The sequence below is a fragment of the Poecilia formosa genome, unplaced genomic scaffold (assembly GCF_000485575.1).
Source record: "Poecilia formosa unplaced genomic scaffold, Poecilia_formosa-5.1.2 Scaffold19, whole genome shotgun sequence".
Taxonomy (NCBI): Eukaryota; Metazoa; Chordata; class Actinopteri; order Cyprinodontiformes; family Poeciliidae; genus Poecilia; species Poecilia formosa.
Window position 1 is genome coordinate 1,216,514 of NW_006799958.1, and position 19,904 is coordinate 1,236,417.

A 19,904-nucleotide genomic window follows, 5' to 3' on the forward strand; every position below is an offset into this window, starting at 1 on the left:
TAGTTGTAAGACACTTGAGAACCACTGTACTGAAAAAAATATAATAAAATAAACCCCTCGGCCTAGATGTATACAAACATTTAGGATAAGGAAAAGAAAAGACCTTTCTTCTAGACATCGCCTCAATTCACCATGACAATCACATCTTCAAAAAAAAAGAAGAAAAAAAAAGATTTTAGGGACTTTCTGTGTGGCAGTTTTGATAAACTCTACCTTTACGGTGAGTTCTGCCGTTGGTGTTTGTCAAATGCAAAACAGCTCACCTGCTGTTCCAAAACAGCCCCAGTGGGTTGAAATCAGTGCTCCCCTGCTTGTTGTTTTTCTATTGAAACTGTTGCAACAAAAGGGGATGACAATGCTTTTTTTTTTTTCCAAATAATTTTTGCAGCAGTCAAGCCAAACTCCTTTTTTTTGTTTTTTTTCCAGTTTAATGTTATTTTCCAAGAGAACAAACAGAAACGATTCCCATCGCCTTTGCCAGTGTTTATGATGAGCAAAACTCATCAGTGTGATTAACTAAAACACAGTAAATAATGGCCCCTACAGCTGATTTCCTTACACATCACTGCGGCGGATACAAGCAGGTAAAAGGTGCAGAGAGAACAAGCCGAGGACTTCCTAAAGCTGTCGGATTCCATCTTTTATTAATGTCAACCCCCCCTAGAACAGCAGGTTTTTGTCAGTCAGAATGGATAATGAAGATGTTGGTGGGGCCGATGAACCCGTCCCTTTAATACTCACATATTTTATGATAATGAAAGGTATTCAAAGAATGATTATGACAAAAGTGGGCTCCCCCACTGGCGTCCCAGCGCAGCCCTGCGCCGGCAGACAGTCGACTACAGGCGCCGAATGAAAGGATCACACGGAAAGTAAAGGAAGGATCCATAAGTACATAAATAGAACAGGTGATGGTTTCGCAGCCAATCGAACACCGGCAGCGCCGCGTGTTACTCTGCACGACAGAAAATAATGTGAAGCAAAAAGCCTTTCGTGTTGAATGTCACTATCCTATCATTTTTGATCTTCCTTTTGTCTGCGGTCCCTCCAGTAGTGTGAAGTCTCCTCAACACGCCGACCTTTACACGAGTCTTGTTGGAACAGGTTTCATCTCGAACCAAACAATCCGTTCAAGAACACAGCACATATTTGTTGTGCTTTCAGATTTGTCTGCCTCTGAATCTCACCATCAAAGCAGCAAAAATAAAATAATAATAATAATAATAAGAAGAAGAAGACAAAACAGCGCAGAGCGGGAGGGGGAAATTTCATCATGTGACATTAGTTGCATTTTTGAGGAGGTCACAGGCAGAGGACGCCGATGGTCGTGTGTGCCGTGGCACCCCCCGATGAGCGTATCAGTAACATCTTCCAAGCATCAAAGCGTCAACCGGTGTATTGTACTGTATGGGTAAACAAACTTAGCCGCCCCTAAAGCAAAGCCATACCAGCCCGCCACGGCTTCAAAAGTTTCCTGCAAGCTGTAGGAAGCAGGTGAAAAAATAGAAGTGTGTTGAACTTTGACCCCGGGTGCACACTTGTTGACTGATGTTTCGCACTGGGGTTGCCTTCCCTCGCCCCCTCCCCGCCCCTCCGTAGCCGTCTTCAATAGACGTCGGCCGCGCGCGCGGGCATGCGTGTGTGCGTGGACGCGCGCGCGGGTTCCCTGGGGAGATCATCCCCGTCTCCCTTTGAAGGCTCTGCCCTATAGGGCCATCTTCATACAGGACCGGCCAAGGGTTTCCTGTCTCGGCCGACCCCTCGTTTGCTTCTGGACACTTGAGAAAAACTTCCCAGCAGAGACACCTTTCTCCTATTAACTACAGAGGCGACAGGAGGAGGAGGAGTAGGGAGACGAAGGTTATTTTTGAACCTTGAAGTCCCACTAAGGAACAAAAGGCATAAAAATAAAAAAAAAATCTAATCAATAAAGCACCTTTCGAAAGTGCTTTGTTGTGAAGTGAATTTTACCACAGTTTTACATGAAACGACTTTGAACTTCTATGCTGTTCACTGGGACTTTGCATGAAAGATCAACACAGCACAAGGGGTTAATTGTAAAGTGGAAGGATAAGAATAATAAGGATAAGAAAAACTATTTTGCTAATAAAAGTTTAGCATGTGCATATTTTTAGCCCTCCAGAAGTCAAAACTTAAAAGTACCATTGCAACTACAAGACTTTTGGATTATGTCTATTCTAAGTGTAAACACAGTTTGTGTAGATTAAATTGAAGACCTGAATGAAAAAAGGAAAATAACTTTGCTCACGCTGTAAAGTGCAGAAACCTGAGCACTTTATGCTCATGATATGCCCACTGTAATTTTTTGATAGGTTTCAGGAAACTGTTTTCAAGCCAAATGTACACTTTTACATACAGATTGGTTAAACATTTTTTTGCAAAATAGCTCAAGTTTAGTCAGACTGAATGGATGACAGCAGCAGTTTTCAAATATTGCCACAGGTTAACTATTTTATTAAAGTTTTGTCATTTGACAAAGTATGAAATGGAAAAAAAAAAGGTACAAACAGTTACACAAGACACCGTGTATCACCAAATAGTTAATGAAAACCCGCTGTCACACTCAAGTTTTCTGCAGGTGCATGCGAGTGCTCCCAGGCCAAACTATTGTAACTTTGAGTTGGGAAACATTTGAGACTTGTGAAAAGCGCTCAACTTAAATAAATCTACACCAGATTTCCTGGACCTACATGCGCGTGGTGCTCTGTCCAGCTGACACAACACAGGGTCAGAGATGAAAAGAGGACGGGGTTCACCGTGGATCAGGTCCACATGGTGTTCAAACGAAGCTTCAAAACGGGAGAAGTATCCCAACAGCCCTGATCAGTACACCCCCATGAAATCCAATTAGGTACCTGACGCTTAGGTCGCATACATGAAAGAGTTTGTAATAGTTAAACTACAAAAAACATTTTGCAACATTTATTTCCCCCCCCCTTCTCCTTTTAAGGAATAAAAACTGGAGCCTGGCACACAGATTGTGGACTTTATTTCAAAAACGTTCAAAGGAAGAACAAGTGAGATAAAATAATACAAAATGAAATAGTGGAAAATGTATTTTATAGCAGACAGGGGGTCCCTGTTGGGTTCCCTCAGGGCGTGCTGTGTTTAAGCTGGTCCAGTTTGCGTCGCAGCATGTTGTAGTTGTCTCTGGTCCCAGGAGCCTCGGGGTCCAACTTTAGAGACAGCTCGTAGTGTTTCTTTGCCAGCTCCAGCTTCCCCCAGCGATGATACAACACAGCTGAGGACAAACACAAGACCGGGATGCAGCGGTTGTGATTTAGCTGATTAAAAGCCTTCAAAACATGGAGCCTACTCAATGTCGCTTCTGCTAGAGTTAATATTTTTAGTGTTTTGATTTCTCTGAGCTCCCAAAATCAAAACTGCTGTGGCTTTACCTAAGTTGCCATGGCAACTAGCAGCATTTGGTTTGATCCGTAGGGCGTGAAGAAAGAAGCTCTCCGACTCCTAAAAGAAGTTTAAGCAAAAGAGAAAAGAGGATCCTTTTTTACTCGTAACAAAAAAAAAATATCACACCTGGATGAGCTTGAAATAAAATCATTAATTTTTTTTAAGCCATGTTGACTCACCTTGTATTTCTGTAATTTCCCCAAGACGTTGGCCAGTGAAAACATGATGGTGTGGTCATTGGGGAGGAGCTTCAGAGCCTCTCGGCCAATCAGCTCTGCCTGGCCCAGGTTACCTTGAACAGAAACAATGTTCACAAAAATCAAAGAAGCATCATGGGAGACACCAAGGATCGTAAAAACAATGCTAGCACCAGGCTAAGGAAACAATAAAGACAGAGCAAGAGAGTTACAAATGTAAAACAAAAAATATTTAGATGGAGTACCTTTGCTTACAAATTTTCACATTTCACAAAAGGCTTTATTGCATTTGTTTGAATTTTATGTGATGGACCAACAGAAAGTAGTGCGTGTTTGTGAGGTGGAAGGTACAAAAGATGCAAGATTGTCAATTTAATTTTTACAAATAACCATATGGGAGAAAAAAAAAGAAAAAAAAAACAGAGTCAAATTCAGGGGAGGATTTGGGGAAAGACTTTTGTTCATAAATGCTCTCCATCCAATCTGACTGATCTTTCATAATTGTGCAAAACAGGGACAAATATTTCTGTTTTAAAAATGGCAGAGTTATACCCACAAGACTTGCAGCTAAGGCTGCATGATAACCGGAAACCTTGTGATGGAGGTAATATTTGTAAAAAAAATGTTACACTGAAAAAAAATCAGTTGCAATATCTTTTCTTCTTTGTCCTCCTCCTCATCTATACTTCCTCCACTCCGTGATCTTTAGCATCACCTTTTGGTGACGTCACAGGGGTTCTGTGTGAGTATCTGTTGCTATGAGACTGTCCAACTGGGATAATAATATGAAAACGATAACACTTGGAACATATTAGCCAACAATTATAGCATTCTGAACACTTCTTTGTGATATGCTGTTGGAATGACAATATATTGGTGCAGCTGTAATATGAAGTCCTCGTCAGAAAAAGATGGTTCTACAAAGTATTGAGTCTAGAAAAATGAATTCAAGTTTTTTTTTTTGTAGAAACTTCAGAAAATTATGAATCATTTTCCTTCCACTTCTCAATTATACACAACTTTCTGCTGGCCTAGAGCATAAAATCCCAATAAAACACATTGAAATTGTTGTAACATGACAAATTTAAAAAACAAAAATAAAAACAAGGTATGAATTCTTATGCAAGGCAAAAAAAAAAAAAAAAAAAAGCAACACGAAGACACAAAGACCCTCTCTGATTTATTGGTAAACACTATCTAAAGCTTTTTTTCCCCCCCCCGTCACACATGGAGGAGTGGTTTAGTCTCCTAATTACAGCTGAACGCAAGGCCTACTGAGTTATTGATCTGTGTCACAGATCTGTCTGATGTCTGGCCAGAAATGGAGAAAGAAGAGGCAGACAAGAGAAACAGAGGGCAAAACAATGGTAGTCATCTCCTGACTCACGGCCTGTGCCCTTCACACATGCAGCCTGCCAACATCTGATCAAGTGCGCGCCTTTTGTTTGTGTTATCTGTATCAAAAGAAAAAAAGGTGAATGCCAAACAATCTCTCCTCCATTTCAAAACGACCCCTAATGTTTTGCTTTTTGTCTTGTTTTATGGTTTACTGCAGGATTTGGGGAGATGGGCAGAATTATTTGTGTGAGATTTCGGGGAGCAAACTGCGGCAAGGGGAAACTCTGAGGGGGGCGCTGTTCTGGCTGCGCTTGCCCTCTTTTGATCAGGAGACACGCTGGGCCCTGATTGGACGGTTCCACTGCCCTCCTGGGAGACTCCGCCCTCACGGGAGCAGCTTCTGACAAAACGGCTCGAGCGTTTTGGAAATCAGAGCATTCTCCACACGGCAGGGAAGAGTGCCTCCAAAACTCACAACACAAAAGCTTTAATACATAAATTTCAAGCATTGGTGGTTCCTGCTCTTCCGGTCTAATCTTGTTGGCCATTTAGATTTCCTGCATTTCTGAAAACAACAAGGGTGCATGTGCATGTGTGTGTGTGTGTGTATGTGTGTGTTTGGCAGTTAATGCGGTAACAATACTGCAATCAAAACACACAGTTTTAATATAGTAAACTAAATCACAATTAGTTTTTTGTTTGTTTTAGCAGCAACAGCATAAAAAGAAAAGGCAAGTAAAAATGTTTTTTAGTGTTTATTGGGGTAGAAATAAAAGTTATATTTGAATGTGTGTATTTTTTTGTTTTTACCGGTATTGTCCAGCAGAATAACCATGTTGTTCCAAGCCAGACTGTGGTCAGGTTTAAGCATAGTTGCATTCCTCCAGGCATTCAGGGCATCCACATGTCGGTTCTGGTCAGCATACTATCACAACATTAAAGAAAGTCCATGATAAACTGTTTTAGATTTGGAAAAGGTTTACAAATGTAAAGCAAATATATTTTATGCAGTTGGTTTTTATGATCCGTACTATGCCTCGCAGAAGTAATCACACCGTTTACATTGTGACGTCTCAAACCGTGAAAAACTTCAAACGTCACTGCATTTAGTTCAGATTTTATGAGACCAATCAGCACTATTGAGTATATTCTGTTATTTTTTTTAAGTGGAAGGAAAAACATGTTTTGTTTTGTTGTTTTTTTTCACATTTTTAAAAATATGAAACTCAAAAAATGCAAAACGATGTTAAGTCGTGCAACAAATTCTCATCCGAATTTAAGTCTGGAATATATTGAACTCTGACATATTAACATGCTTTGATCCAAACCACTTTTGTACCTCAAGCTGTGTGTTTAGGGTGTAAGGTGAACTTTCAACCCTAGTTACAAAAAGTCTTTTGGAGCCTGTAACTGGTTTTCTTCCTGGATAAAACCTGCATCGTTCTTCTTCCCATCAACCCTGACAAGATTCCACATTTGAGATTACATTACACAGAGATTATTTACCACTAAGGAGACGGTTGGTTCAACTGGATGCTATTTAGGGGTACCAAAGTAAAGGGGGTTGAATACAAATGCCTCCCACAAGTTATAGATTTTTACATGTTAAACTTTTCTAAAATTTTAGTCTGATTTCATCACATGAAATCCTAATAAAATCCCTGTAACTCAGCAGCATGTGAAAAACTCTAGGGGTGTGAATACTTTTGTGAAGCAATGTAACTTGATTTATTTTATCCGTTTCAATGAAGCAGCTGAAGTGAGGAAACCTCACCAGGCGACCCAGGTTATAGTAGCAGTCTGGGTATTTTCTCCGGTAGCGCAGGGCGTTCCAGTAGCTCTCCTCTGCCGCCTCAAACTTCCTGAGGCTGTTCTGAACTATGCCGAGGTTCATCCATGCAGCAGCAAAATCAGGTCTAGACAAATTTGGAGAAAACAATTACTGAGCTTGTGAAAAGGATAATGGTTTAGGTGATTTGAAATCATTTGTTTTTTCTTTCAGGACAACATACTGAACGGCAACAGCTTTAGACAAGAGCTGCTCTGCCTCACTAAGTTCATTCTGCTCCTTCAGGATGTTTCCAAGGTTGTTCATTGCATGGACGTAGTTCGGATGTAGTCTGAAGGCCAAAAACACACAACACAGGTCAGTTTCTTGCTCTATAAATTATATTTACTTATGAAGAAGCCTACCTGACAGCCTCCCTGTAATACTTCACAGCAGCAGTAGTGTTTCCTCTATCAGCCAGGTTTTTACCAACATTATAATGTACCTGAGGAGAAGGTCAGCAAACAAACACGGTTTGTTCTGACTGAGCACAGAATACTTTTGAAAGGCAGTAGATTCTGCCATAAAAAAGTAAGGAAAATAAATACTTTGGCATTGAGCGGACAGACAGATAGGGCACTGGAGAAGAGGCTTTGTTCAGACCGCCACTGGTGACTGCGGAGGGCGCAGCGGACTACATACATACATAACAGAGCGAGCAGCATGACGCATGTCAGTTTCTGGAAAAGGAAAACACAGGAAAAATTTAACAGGGGACCAGAGTATTTGGCTTAAAAATTTCATAGCAATAATATCTGTAAAATATAGTGCTGCAGCATTTAATGGCACGTCTGGTAAAATGTGCAAAAAAAGGTCTTAAAGGGAGTCAAAAACTTTTTGCCGTATAATTATTTCACAATGAAAATTGTTGAGATATTGTTAAAAGCAATCATTTCTCAACATGGGATCTCTTACTGTATTGAATAAGTTCATTGAAAGAAGTATAAGCTTTTTTTTTAAAATCTTTTGTGATGAAATTACTGCAGTAAAAGCAATTACCTAAAGGCCTATTGTACATCCTTAGCAGGGGTGGCAATAAATGTGGCTGGCACTGTATATTTAGCATTTACAGGTAATACTTTAGTCATTTCTCATATTTTTCTCTCCATCAATGCGTTACTGAACAAAAAAAAAAACAAAAAAAACAAAACAAACAAACAAAAAAAAAAACCGCGATTAAAGCCAGAATTCAATTAAATACATAAAATCCAGGACATTGTGACCTGGTCACAGCAAAAAAAATAAAAATAAAAAAATAAGGCGGTGAAACAGGAAATCCCACCTTTTAATTGTTAGGTTTTGTTACTCTTTAACTTTATTTAATAGGTGGGGGGCGGGGGTGGGGGTGATTAACACAACACCTTGTATTTGATCCACCGGTAGCAGCATTGTCCGAGGGAGTAGGCCAAGAGTAAGCAGTATCCGGCTGAAGACAGGTAGAGCACCCTCTCAGCAACAACAAAGCCAACTCTAAAGAAAATGTTGCACGCAGGCAGGAAAGGGACGACTAGCAGCACCAGGCCAAAGGTCAGCGTCCTGTGAGAGAAGAGAGGATATAAAACTCAATCAATGTAACGCTGTATTGAAATGGAAGCTGAAATTACCAACTATGTGGGATTGTTTTTGTTTTTTTTTACTATAGTAGATGTGCAGTGTAAGACAAAATATATATATAACAAATACTTTCCTTCATCTACAGAAAGAAGCACTAGTGGGCTCTGCCGGCTTACCTCCTCCTCTGGCTGTCCGGCGAGCATAAGGCTTGGCTTACCAAGCCTATCAGGACACACCAGAGCAGCAGCAGCCACACCACCCTCCAATCAGTGGCCGACTTAATGAGAGGCACACAGCCCATGGACCAATCAAAACACAGCCACCAGGGACACAGCAGCAGCCAGGCATTAAGAGAGTAGTAGTAATTATAGTTCACAATCTGCCAATCAAAAACAAAAGAACGAGGAGGGGAGGACAAAATGAGAGAGAGCACAGAAAGGAAGAAAAAGGGGAATATCTTCAAATTTAACAGTAAAGTAAATGTGTTTTATTTAAGGGCATTAGAGTAACGGTGGTGGAATACAAATGCACAAAACTATAAAGGGTTTTAAATGAAACTTTGCAAATAAAAAAAAAAGGTTTTTAAATGATGGCAAAATGCAGTGAATCATTTCCTTTTCACTTCACAATTATACTGTTCAGCAGTGTATTGGTATCTGTGTTGGGAAAAAGTTTCAGTGGTATGATTACTTTTTCAAAGCATTTTATGTTGTACAAATGAACATTTTTAAACATTTCTTAATAATCAATTAGAAAACCTGCTAGCATAAGCAGCAGTACATGTCTTGTACTGCCATCAGCTTAAAGTTGTTGTTTTTTTTTTCAGCCAGCTGAAAACGTTTGAAGAAAATCTACAATTACATTTAAAGATGACAGAACATTGGATGATGTTATAATTGTACTTTAAAACATAAACAAAGAGAAGAGAAAAAAGCTAAGCTGTGTTTTTCTGTGTTTTCTGTGCACTTCTGACGTTCAGGTGAAAACATGCACCGTTTCGGACCGGTTAAACTCAAATGGTTAACGTTTAGGTTCTCAAAGTGCAACATTAGTCTTTTTTTTTTCCTACTGTGTAAGACTGCAGCAGCTTACCTAGATCAAATACAAAAAAGAAAAAGAAAAGAAGCAAGCAATTAAAAACAGTTTTTCATTTTCTCTTGTTGCCTTATTTATTTAGGAAATCCATACGATCCAGAAAGTCGTGAAGCTTGACATCAACAAGCGTCTGGATTTTCTAAGATGTAATAAATGCCAAATGCACTAATTTAGCATTGATTACATAGTATGTAATCAATCAATGCTCATGTCTGAGTGCTGTATTTGTTCATATTTAGGTTTTAGAAACTTGGGATAAAAAATATTCTCCATACTTATCCTGATTGGTAAAATACTTAAAACGTATACAAACAAATCATAGAAATAGATATATAAAACAAAGTTATAAAAATAAGACTAAAACTGCTGTTAAGTGATTCAGTAATTTAATACGTTATTTAAAAAAAAGATGAAAATATACTACCGTAATTTTCAGACTATTAGCCGAGACTTTATTCCCCACATACTGCGGTTAAAGCAATAAACTGGGTCCGACTATAAATAATGATTTATTGTTGAATCCTTTAAAAAGCTTACTTACTCTAATAAATATATTTTCTTCAAAAGAGGCCGGGTTGTCTACTTCTGTGAATGCCGGCGGTCCGGTGCCCATGATCCTCCAGCGTGCATAGAGCATGGAGAGGCCGCCAAGGCTCATGAGGCCCAATCGTTTCAGCAAACCTGTCCGAAGAATCTCGCTTAGCTGTGAGAACATTAAAAACCGTTAGTAAGGATTTCGAGCGACGAGTCATCAGGATTATATATCCTCTGATTCACTCAGCTTTATAGGATACAATATGTGATGTGACATTAATTATGTAGAGAAGACAATTTATTACACAAAATGTGAAGAATAAATGTTTAACTTACCTCAGGAGAATTCTTCCTGAAGAGAAGCCTGTGGCCAAGTTCATAGACATTAACATTACAGATCAGTAGAACATCAAAGGCTGCGTTCACACCCTGAGGGGAAGATGCATCCACACAGGTTATGCACGGCAGTGATCTTTTAGTTATTACATGCAGAGTTTAGGATAGTACGAAGAGCAACCAAGTGTGACACAATCACAATAATGTTTTGCTTATATTGCTAGGACAGACTGAACTGATTCTAAAAAAAAAGAAAGAAAGTAAGATTTTCATACCAAAACAGTGATGCCTTGTTCTTTACAAAGCATTGCCGCACCACACAACGCAAGACTGACCACAACCCACTGGACAGAAAATCTGCCATCTTTGTCATTCCCTGAGGACATGAAGATCGCATCGGTTATAGACAGGGTTCCTACTCACTCTTCAGACATTTCCACATTTATATATTTTTTTGACAATTTCTATAACATTTTAGGTACAAAACCTTTACATTGAAAACACTTTAACACAGTCGCCAGGTTTTGTTTTGAGTGTGTGCTTCACTAACCAGGAAATAAGATGCGAGTGTTTTCTGACTCAGAGGTTCATAAAGGGCCTTTCTGTCATCTGGACTTCAGTTCAGTTGAAGTATATAATGCTGAGACCTTTCAAATCAGGACAGAATTTTTTATCTTTGATGCCTTTATACTGTTTATGAAGATTTAATTCAATGTTTCAGTGCTTTGCTTGGCATCTGAACCACAGAACATCAGTTTAAAGAACTCCAGAGAAAGTTTAGAACCCTGATAACCAATTAACATTGTTGTATTATTGAACAAGAGTATATCTAATATATAAAATACATTTTTAACAGTGTGTATTTTTGACTGACAAATACACCATATTCACCATATAGTAACAGCCAAAGTAATTGTTTTACACCCACAATACACAAAGTAGTCCAGGATGGGTATGTCCCTTATTCCTAAGGAAGATGACCAGGAAACACAGTGATGCCCAAACCACCTTCACTGACTCCTTTTGATGAAGAAGAGCAATGGCAGATGATGGAGCTCAAAAGGTTTCTTAGACTGAGTCTGACCATCCTAAGGAGGAAACTAATTTGGGCTACTTGTATCAATGATGTCATTATTTTGGTCATGATCAATATCTCCTGGCCAAAGATGTTGATCAGAACACAGATGGACCGCTAAATAAAAAAAAAAATAAAAAAAAAACTGTGCTGTTTGCTTCAGCTCATTCTTCACCACAACAGACTGGAGCAGTGCCATCACACCTGCTGATGTGTCCATCCAACTCCCACTTCATCCCACCATCACTAGTAAACAAGACATTTAAATGCCTAAAAGTCCTTTAGGCAGAGACTGACCCTCAGTCACTGTCACATTCCATCCTTTTCTAGTTGAGAACCATGTTGCCATGTACACTCCTGCATTCATTTCTCTTTTAATCATATGAAGCCTGCAAAAGCCATATGTTGAACGATAGCCTCACACCGTGATGTTCTACAAACATCACAACAGGTACGGCGTCTCAGGGTGTTCAGCAACATTTCTCCAACAAACATAGTGTGTGCAATGAGATCCCAATAGTTCAAAATTGCTCTCACTTGATCAGAATATATATGATTCTAATATTTCATTGGCTTGTCCAAATGTTCATTTTAATAGGGCTAGTTGAAATGTGTTTACTCAGAAAAATGTTGACATTTTCATAACTTATTTTACTCGCTCTATTTTTAGTTTCTCAGCCAGAAACCAAAATATCGTTATCTAAAATGTCAAAGTCAAGTTTTGATGTGGCAAATTAAAAGGAAAAAAAAATGTCCAGAAAATAGCATTTTCCACTTCCTGTTTTCCATATTTACCCTGACTTGGAAAATAAGAAAACATATTCTGTGCACTATGAAACTATACTAGAACCCTGATTTTGGGAAAGAAGTTTTTAAAAAACATAATGATGCCTATTGAGCTTTCACAAAGACAAATGTAATAAGCCAATTTTGCTGTATAATCAAGAACAAATACTTGTACTGGATTCCTTACCTTTGTTAAAAGCTTTGCAGTATGTGAGGAAAGACAGCTGAAAGAATAGAGCGCATAAAAGGTCCGCTCGACCCACGACGCCTGCCACCTTAAAGAAACAAAAGAGACAAACCAGAGAGACATGCAGCATGTTTAAAATTTTCCCCCAAATAAAACTGTTTTTATTCAATAAATGTTATTTATTAGTAAATACTTTTAACAATACCTGTGCTAGATTCCAAGCCAAGTTGAAACTGAACATATCTTAACAAAAAAATAGGAGGAACTCATTACCAGCATGCTTACTGTTGGTGTGCGTATTGTGTACAGTGTGTGGGTACAGTATGGCTGGCATCCTAGGGTTGCCTGCTTTGATTTCTACAGCAGGCATAAGCCTGCAGTCTGCCTTCCTCCCACCAAACCCCCCCAGGTTTTACCCAGTCCTTGCTCTGCATGATTAAAGAGAATGCTGAGGGGGGGGGGACTGCTGCCTTCCAGCCAAGTTTTACTGCAAAAACCACAGAAGCTGGCAGGTCAATAAGAACCCCAGCATAGATCACACTACTGCACACACCTTGGCCCTGCGTTACCCAGCTGAGACGGGGCTTTTGTTCCAGGCATAGAGACAATGGATGTTTAGAGCTGACACCTCTGGACTTCTTTTTCAAGTTGCCATGCAGCCATGAGGGAATAATGACTGTTAGAAGTTTATTTGTTGCCCCAAAACATGAGCAGATCTGGAGTGGAATGGGCTGTACAACTTTATAAAGGAGGCTGGTCAAGCTAAAGTTAAAAGGAAAAACACAAACTAAAAAAAAAAAAAAAAAATTATATATCTAGAAAGTAATGTTAGATAAATCAATCTATCATTGCAACAAATTCATATTCAAAAATGTTCATGACAAATACCGACTAAAGGCATTTTTGGATAAACAGATTCATTCACATTTTAGTGCAGCTGGCGAAGGTTCATTTAAATTTTAGCAAAATATATTCTATAAATTCCACTCACTTTCTGTATTAGTTCCTTATAAAAAATACAAGGTTACAGTTCAGATGGTTGCATAGACTTTATCATGTTGCTGAGAGATGCAGACACCACATGTTAGCAAATTGTACATAGCCTGTGTCTGTGTCTCCACCTTTCATGTTTTTTAAACGCTGCCTGCGTTGTTGCTCTTGCCAGGGTCAGTTTTGCCCTTCCACCATTTCACATTTTTGCAGTTTGGTTGTTTAACGGCTTTTTTTCCCGGTACGAAACGGTGCCCTCGTAACAAACGTAACATCATGTGCCAATTCCTAACTGCTATAGGCGTTTTACTGCTTCTCCTGTCCCGTTTTTGCCATCTTTGCTTGTACTGACTTACTGAAATAAGGCTGCACAGCTGCCTTCAAATGGTAGTGAAGGACACATCAATCAAACATGACATAAAAAAAAACAAACAAAAAAAACGAGAATACTTTCAAAGTGAAACACTGCCAAAAATTTAACAGGAAAAGTAATTATTGCTTTACAATCATTCAATATTTGGATCAAGAACCAAAAATTTTATGATAAATTTGATTAATTGCAAAACCCCGCATAACATTATGTGCATTGTTTTCCTTGGAAAAGAGATTCTTAATCTAAATAGTAACTTCCTGGTTAAATAAAAGGTAAATTTAAATAAAATCAAACAGGGTTTTAGCTTTATCCACCACTGGATAACATAATCTTCCTTTATTATAAAAACTCAAAGAAACAGGAATAAGCTCTGAATCCAATTTAATGAGCTGTCTAAAAAAAAACTGCATTTCCATCCGTGTTTGTTTTGAGCTAGTTTGCCGCTGCTCACAGTGGTTTACTAAATTATTATGCATTACCCCCTTTCAAAAAGTCATATTTCAAAATCTCAGTATTCCTGATCAAAGATATGTCGTCTTTAATCCATGACTAAAATTCATCACCATTTTATTAATATTGGAACATGCTATAAAATAACTTACCCATAAGCAACTTCTACTGGAAAAGCTTCATAAATGTTTTGAGGTATATGTTAATGTGCAAAAGTCAACAGTTGTTTTCTTTATCTTTTTTCCTTGCATCAGGGAGCAAAATGTCCAGTGTTGCTGATCCATATTCCTTCAGGCTTTTTGAAAGGGTTTTTTTTTTAAATTAGCAAATTTTCATCCGTTTTCAGTGTGTCCTTATTTTATATTAGCCTGCTAAGCTCTGATCTGTAAAGCATGCGGTCTTAAAAGAGATTCAAAGATCAAAGTGGGGAACTTGTGCAATGTCTACACATGATGGATAACTAACAGACATTGAACTGGATCTTTAGACACGTCGTAACAAGCAGATGTGAATGTGTGAACAAAAACGGACATGTTTTAAATATAATACAATAAAGCTTTGTACACCTGAACTTAATTATCCTGAACCCTTCATCTTCTCTGGGCAGTTCGTCATGTGTGTTTCTACAGAAGAGCAAGGTTTCATGCCATTTATGTAAATTGCACTCACTGACACCTAGAGGGCTGTTCCCTTTCAGTACTGCCTGCAGAAATGTTGCTCACTGTTCTCTGTGCAAAGGTGTAATAGTAACAGGTTTTAAATATAAATTACCAATTCAGAAAACAGGAGCTTTGTCTGGGAAGGCAACCTGGAACTTTACAGCCAAAGGTTGTTTGTTTTATGTTGGTCACTCTCTGAAATAAGATTAAATGTCTGCAAACTCCAAAAAATAAAAAATAAAAAAAAAAAATAAAAAATTAATACAGATGAAAAATTTCTGTTCAAAACCCTGAAATACTATTTTTACATAAGAATTTGATGTGGAGCAGGCCAAATCTGACGCCTATGATTTGGAGCAAAGTAACAGGTGAAACCTTTGTGTGATTTTTAATTGACGTAGGAACAAAATTAAAAGATGAAACACAACAACAAACCATTCAGTATCATAATTCCTCTAATAGACATGGTACTTGATGCAAGAGAAAGTGTGCAACTGTTTAAACTTCCATTAGATTATCATACTTTCGGGCTGTGCTCTGTTACGTTGAGGACATATTAAGTGTGTAGTTATTTACAGGACAAATGGATGAAATTATTTCTAGTCATTAGAGGAATTAAGCTTCCAAAGGGGAGCGTTAGGTTTACTATTAAATGCTACAAATAGGGAAGTGGTTTTTTTGTCTTTTGGTCTTATTCTTCATTCCACAATCTACATCTGCCAAGCCATGCCCTATATCTTCTTCTAATAGGTCTAGACCCATTTGATTATTTGTCATATCCCAGTCATATTACTGGAGGCAACTGTGAGTAATCTGGTCGAACCAGTAAAATATAAAATTAAAATCTCATTCCTTTCATTCAATAAACCAAAACAGTGAAGATTTATTTTAAAAACAGGTGGTTTAGAGAAAGTCACTTATGTAAAAATTCTACAAAAATTAGCCATAGAGGGTTTAACAGAGTTGCAGAGTTGAAAACACTCTGGGTTAAACTGCTCCCTGTGCTGTTCTAGTGTGAAATGTTTGCAATAAATTTGGTGTGCTTTGAAGAACAACCTAAAAATTAGGCTAACTTCATATCTCCACATATATTCACTACTCTGTTTCTAAAGAATCAATTTTCTCTTTATTCAATGCAAGCGGAAATTAGGCCGGTTTGAAAGCGTTTGCACTTCCACTAACGGAGTCAAAATTCACTTCCACTGATTTTTCTACTGATTGCCAAACCTAACGTCGCTGAATTCTACTTACACTTTCTGTATGAACTGGGTGTGCAGCAAAGAAGATGGCAGCAAGTAGAGAGGTCTTTGGAGCATGGTTCACTGTCCAACTCTTCTCATCATAGTCCAGTCCACCAATCAGTATAGCAAACACGTCAATCATAAGGACAGATATGACAGCATGGAGGATGATGTTTAGTACATGGAAGCCAACAGGGTGCAGGCCTCCTGCTATGAGGTAGTTTAACCTGCAACAGCAAAACAAGAAGAAACTGCTGCTAAATGTTTATTAGTGACAGAGATGGTAAAATCAAGCAAATGCTCATTAGTGGGGTTAAACACAGTGCTACAAGTAATGTGACAAGATATTGTGATTGGAACATGATGAAACACAATGTTTTATTTGGTATGTAACAGTTTAGCCATTTATCATTAGCAACCAACAACTGAACTGTTTTGGCAAACAAGCTAATGTTATAGGACTGAACCAAAGCCCTTCATACTAGACATTTGAAAAATGTTTGCAGAAAAAGGACCAGATAGTTAAGGGAGCAGCCTTTGCATGTACAGTGGCATGAAAAGCAGTTTGCCTCCTTCCTAATTTACTATTTTTTCCCTGTTTATTACATGTGTTGGAGTGGCCTAGTCAAAGTCCTGACCTGAATCCTATTGAGATGGTGTGACATGACCTTAAGGAATCAGTTCTTGCTCAAAAACCCTCCAATGTGGCTGAATTAAAATAACTTTGGAAAGAAGAGTGGGCTGACGTTTCCCTGCATCGCTGAAAAAGACTCAGTTACAAGTTTTTATAAACGGCCGATTGCAGTTGTGGCGCAACCACTTAACAGATTTATGGAGCAATGACAAACATACACAGGGCCATGTATGTTTGGATTTTTTGTTCCATTAATAATAAACACTTTAATTTAAAAATTGCACTTTGTGTTTACTTGTGTTGTCATTAACTTGATTTAAATTGGTTTCATGTCCTGAAACACTAAAGTGTGACAAATATAAGAAGAAACATGAAATTAGGAAGGGGACAAACGATTTTTCACATCACTGCGTGTTCACCCTTTCAGGTATACATCTTAAGTGTATATATAATTTTTCTATTGCATAACAATTAAATGCTGCTTTATGTTAGTCTTTCACATAAAATGCCACAAAAACCACATTAAAGTTTGTGGTTGTCATGTAACAAAATGCCAAAAAAAAGTTTAAGGTACATAAGCATTTTAACACGCCACTCTGTGCAGAAAATTACGATGTAATGCACAAACTTGTTTTCTGTTTCCCCAGTTTCTTTTTGTTCATAAATAACTATAAGGCTTGACAGGGCATTGTTGTAAATCAACAATTCTTACTTCTGTCCTCATTCACACAACTCACTCACACAGCCCACTTAACATATCCTGAATCCTGAATGTTTTGATGAACTCACACCCCAATCTCAGGTATTTTGAAGAATTTACCAGATTATATTTTTATGATTGCCCTTATTTAGGATTATGGTTCCTATCAACCCTGACCAAAAGCATCCCAACAGCATGAGGATGCCACCATCATGTTTCACAGTGGGAATGGTATGTTCAGGGTGATGTGCTATGCTAATTTTTCAGCCATATCTTGGTAGGTTTGTGTTGTGCCAAATATATTTCATTCTTAGATAGCAGCTGGAAAAGTCCTCTGTAAGATATTGTTTTATAACCTAATGCTCCTGTATTTTCTAAAACTTGACCTGACCTGTCAGCTGAGCTTCTTTAATGTTCTCTAACAAAATGCACACGTAAATGACTAATCAAGTGTTTTTCAAAGACAAATGCTTACACTGCATTTTATTTTGGGGGATTATACTAAAAGAGGCTGAACACATACGTACACTACAGTTTTCAAATATTTATTTTTAAAATAAATAAATATGGAGATATTTATCCAACTATTTGAAAATCATGTATCTTTTATATCCTTCTGCTTCACATTAATGTGCTTTGTTGTGTTAGTCTCTTGCATAAAATCCCAATAAAATATATTGAAGTTTGTGGTTCTAAAGTGAAAGTGTTCCAACAGCTATGAATAATTTTGCAATGCATGGGAACATTAATTGTCATTGTGTAACCTATTAGAACCCACACAATAAAGGCTTCTTTTTAAGGTTACAATTTTTGTCAAAAGTCAATGCTTGAGATAAAGTAGAACATTGATATCTGAATGATTTGAGATTAAAAACAAACATTAAGAATGTCTTTGTGCTGCAAAGATAACTTGCAGCACAAATTATCCCTCTTCTATTTATGACAGGTTGGTACGTCAAGCTTGTTTCTATTACTATTTGGATTATGCAAGATGTTATATCAGCTTAGTTTGTCCTAACTGCAACATTCATCTAATTGTTAATAGGAACTAAATAATGGCATCTTGTTAAATTATTAATCCAGCAAATACTTTAAGAATTCAAGGGCACAAGTGCAAAAAGAAGAAGAAGAAAACAAAAGAAAACACCGTCCATTACCTGAATGTAAGTACAGTAAGCGGTCGGTAGGATTTGTGACTGGAGTTGCTACTCAGGTTGCTTCCCCAGAAATCATTTCTCCAAATGTTGCTCAGAGGGGTTACTGGTTTCAGGTCCTGCAATGCAAGCATAATAAAAAAAAGGACATTCCTGCAGCATTCATGTCACATAGTAGCAAAATTGGCACTCCAAAAGTAGCATCATGTTAAACATGAGTTGTAAAAAGAAGGACAACTAACCTTGTTGTTGACAATTGCTTCGGAGTCATCAAATACAAATTCTCCATCATAGCTGTTGATGAAGCACAGGAGCGCCACCACGGCGACGGTGACCTTGGCTTGGACTGCACCAAGCTTTGGCAGCGGGATGTGGTGATCCCAGTAAAGTTCGGTCTGTGCCATAATTCATGGGCTCTTTGTTCGTTCTATCATCATCTCCCTAAGACCAAGAAGATGGGTGCAAGCAGAGTCACGGGAGCTATAACAAGTCACCTGCTATGAATGCACTTCAAATGCTACTAACTGACTCACAAAGTAAACTCAGCCTTTAAACTTTTTATGCATTCATACCTTGTCTTTGCAGAGACAGGCTCCGACATGTCACCGTGTTTTGTTTCACCCTCATGTTAGCTTCGCTGCCAGCAAGATGACTGATGAACGTCCCTCTGCAGCTTCCTCCACAGCGGTAGTTGTGCAAAACCAGTTTACTGCAAATGTCTTAATTACGCTGTCCCGGCTTCTTGAGGGTCTAAGGTCAAGGAGACCTTAACACCTGCAAGCTAGTAATGCTAAATTTTTAGCACGTCTAGTTAGCAGGTGCTACCCCCGTTAGAGCCCGTCGGTAAACGTGCAACATATGCAGACACAACTAGTTGAGAATTGCTCGATGGTTATTAAGACAGAAATGGGGATAATCAGTCATAAGAAATATTCCGGGAGAGGTTCAGTTGGAGAGCTCACAGCTGTAAACAAATACACACGTTCAAGATCCAAAACTTCCTCTTCAGCATAGATGTCACGTGCTCAATTTCAGCCAATTATTTGCCGCAAATGAGGCACGTGGGACGACGTCGCCAGCAGAAGAGCAAATAAACGTTCCAATTTGATTTAAATTAATGAATAATATATTTTTATTTAATTAACTTTTTTTTAAGATAAAGTTTTTGAAAAATACTGACGAGAATATTATAGACCCACTGGATACGAAACACTCCAAAATTAGTAGAAATAAATAAATAAATATTTTCGAGGCAATTATACTCAAACTAATGTTTTACGGATGTATTTTTTGCTAATTTTGAAGATTTTCCACTTACAAGAAACTAACACAACACTTAAG

The 19,904-nt window shown here is 38.2% G+C and overlaps 1 protein-coding gene across 1 annotated transcript; it reads right to left on the minus strand.

The window, feature by feature from the left end:
- Nucleotides 1–2,992: 2,992 nt before the first annotated feature.
- On the minus strand, nucleotides 2,993–19,592 carry tmtc4 (transmembrane O-mannosyltransferase targeting cadherins 4). The gene is made up of 18 exons (XM_007547179.2): nucleotides 19,136–19,592; nucleotides 18,806–19,004; nucleotides 18,567–18,682; nucleotides 16,086–16,302; nucleotides 12,363–12,450; nucleotides 10,590–10,690; nucleotides 10,315–10,407; nucleotides 9,986–10,147; nucleotides 8,526–8,728; nucleotides 8,157–8,331; nucleotides 7,344–7,475; nucleotides 7,161–7,240; nucleotides 6,980–7,087; nucleotides 6,742–6,883; nucleotides 5,778–5,892; nucleotides 3,612–3,724; nucleotides 3,420–3,489; nucleotides 2,993–3,262 (listed from the first exon to the last, which is right to left on the minus strand). The coding sequence occupies exons 2-18, from the start codon at nucleotides 18,965–18,967 to the stop codon at nucleotides 3,114–3,116; spliced, it is 2,226 nt and encodes a 741-aa protein (XP_007547241.1). The 5' UTR covers nucleotides 18,968–19,004; nucleotides 19,136–19,592; the 3' UTR covers nucleotides 2,993–3,113.
- Between the last annotated feature and the right edge of the window lie 312 nt (nucleotides 19,593–19,904).

Excerpts from the sequence above, each read along its gene's own strand:
- tmtc4 (XM_007547179.2), bottom strand. The coding sequence starts at position 18,967 with ATGGCACAGACCGAACTTTACTGGGATCACCACATCCCGCTGCCAAAG. Across the intron at positions 12,451-16,085 it reads ACCCAGTTCATACAGAAAGT|GTGGCAGGCGTCGTGGGTCG; the intron begins GTAAGTAGAATT and ends TGTTTCTTTAAG. Across the intron at positions 10,148-10,314 it reads TCAGGAAGAATTCTCCTGAG|CTAAGCGAGATTCTTCGGAC; the intron begins GTAAGTTAAACA and ends ATGTTCTCACAG.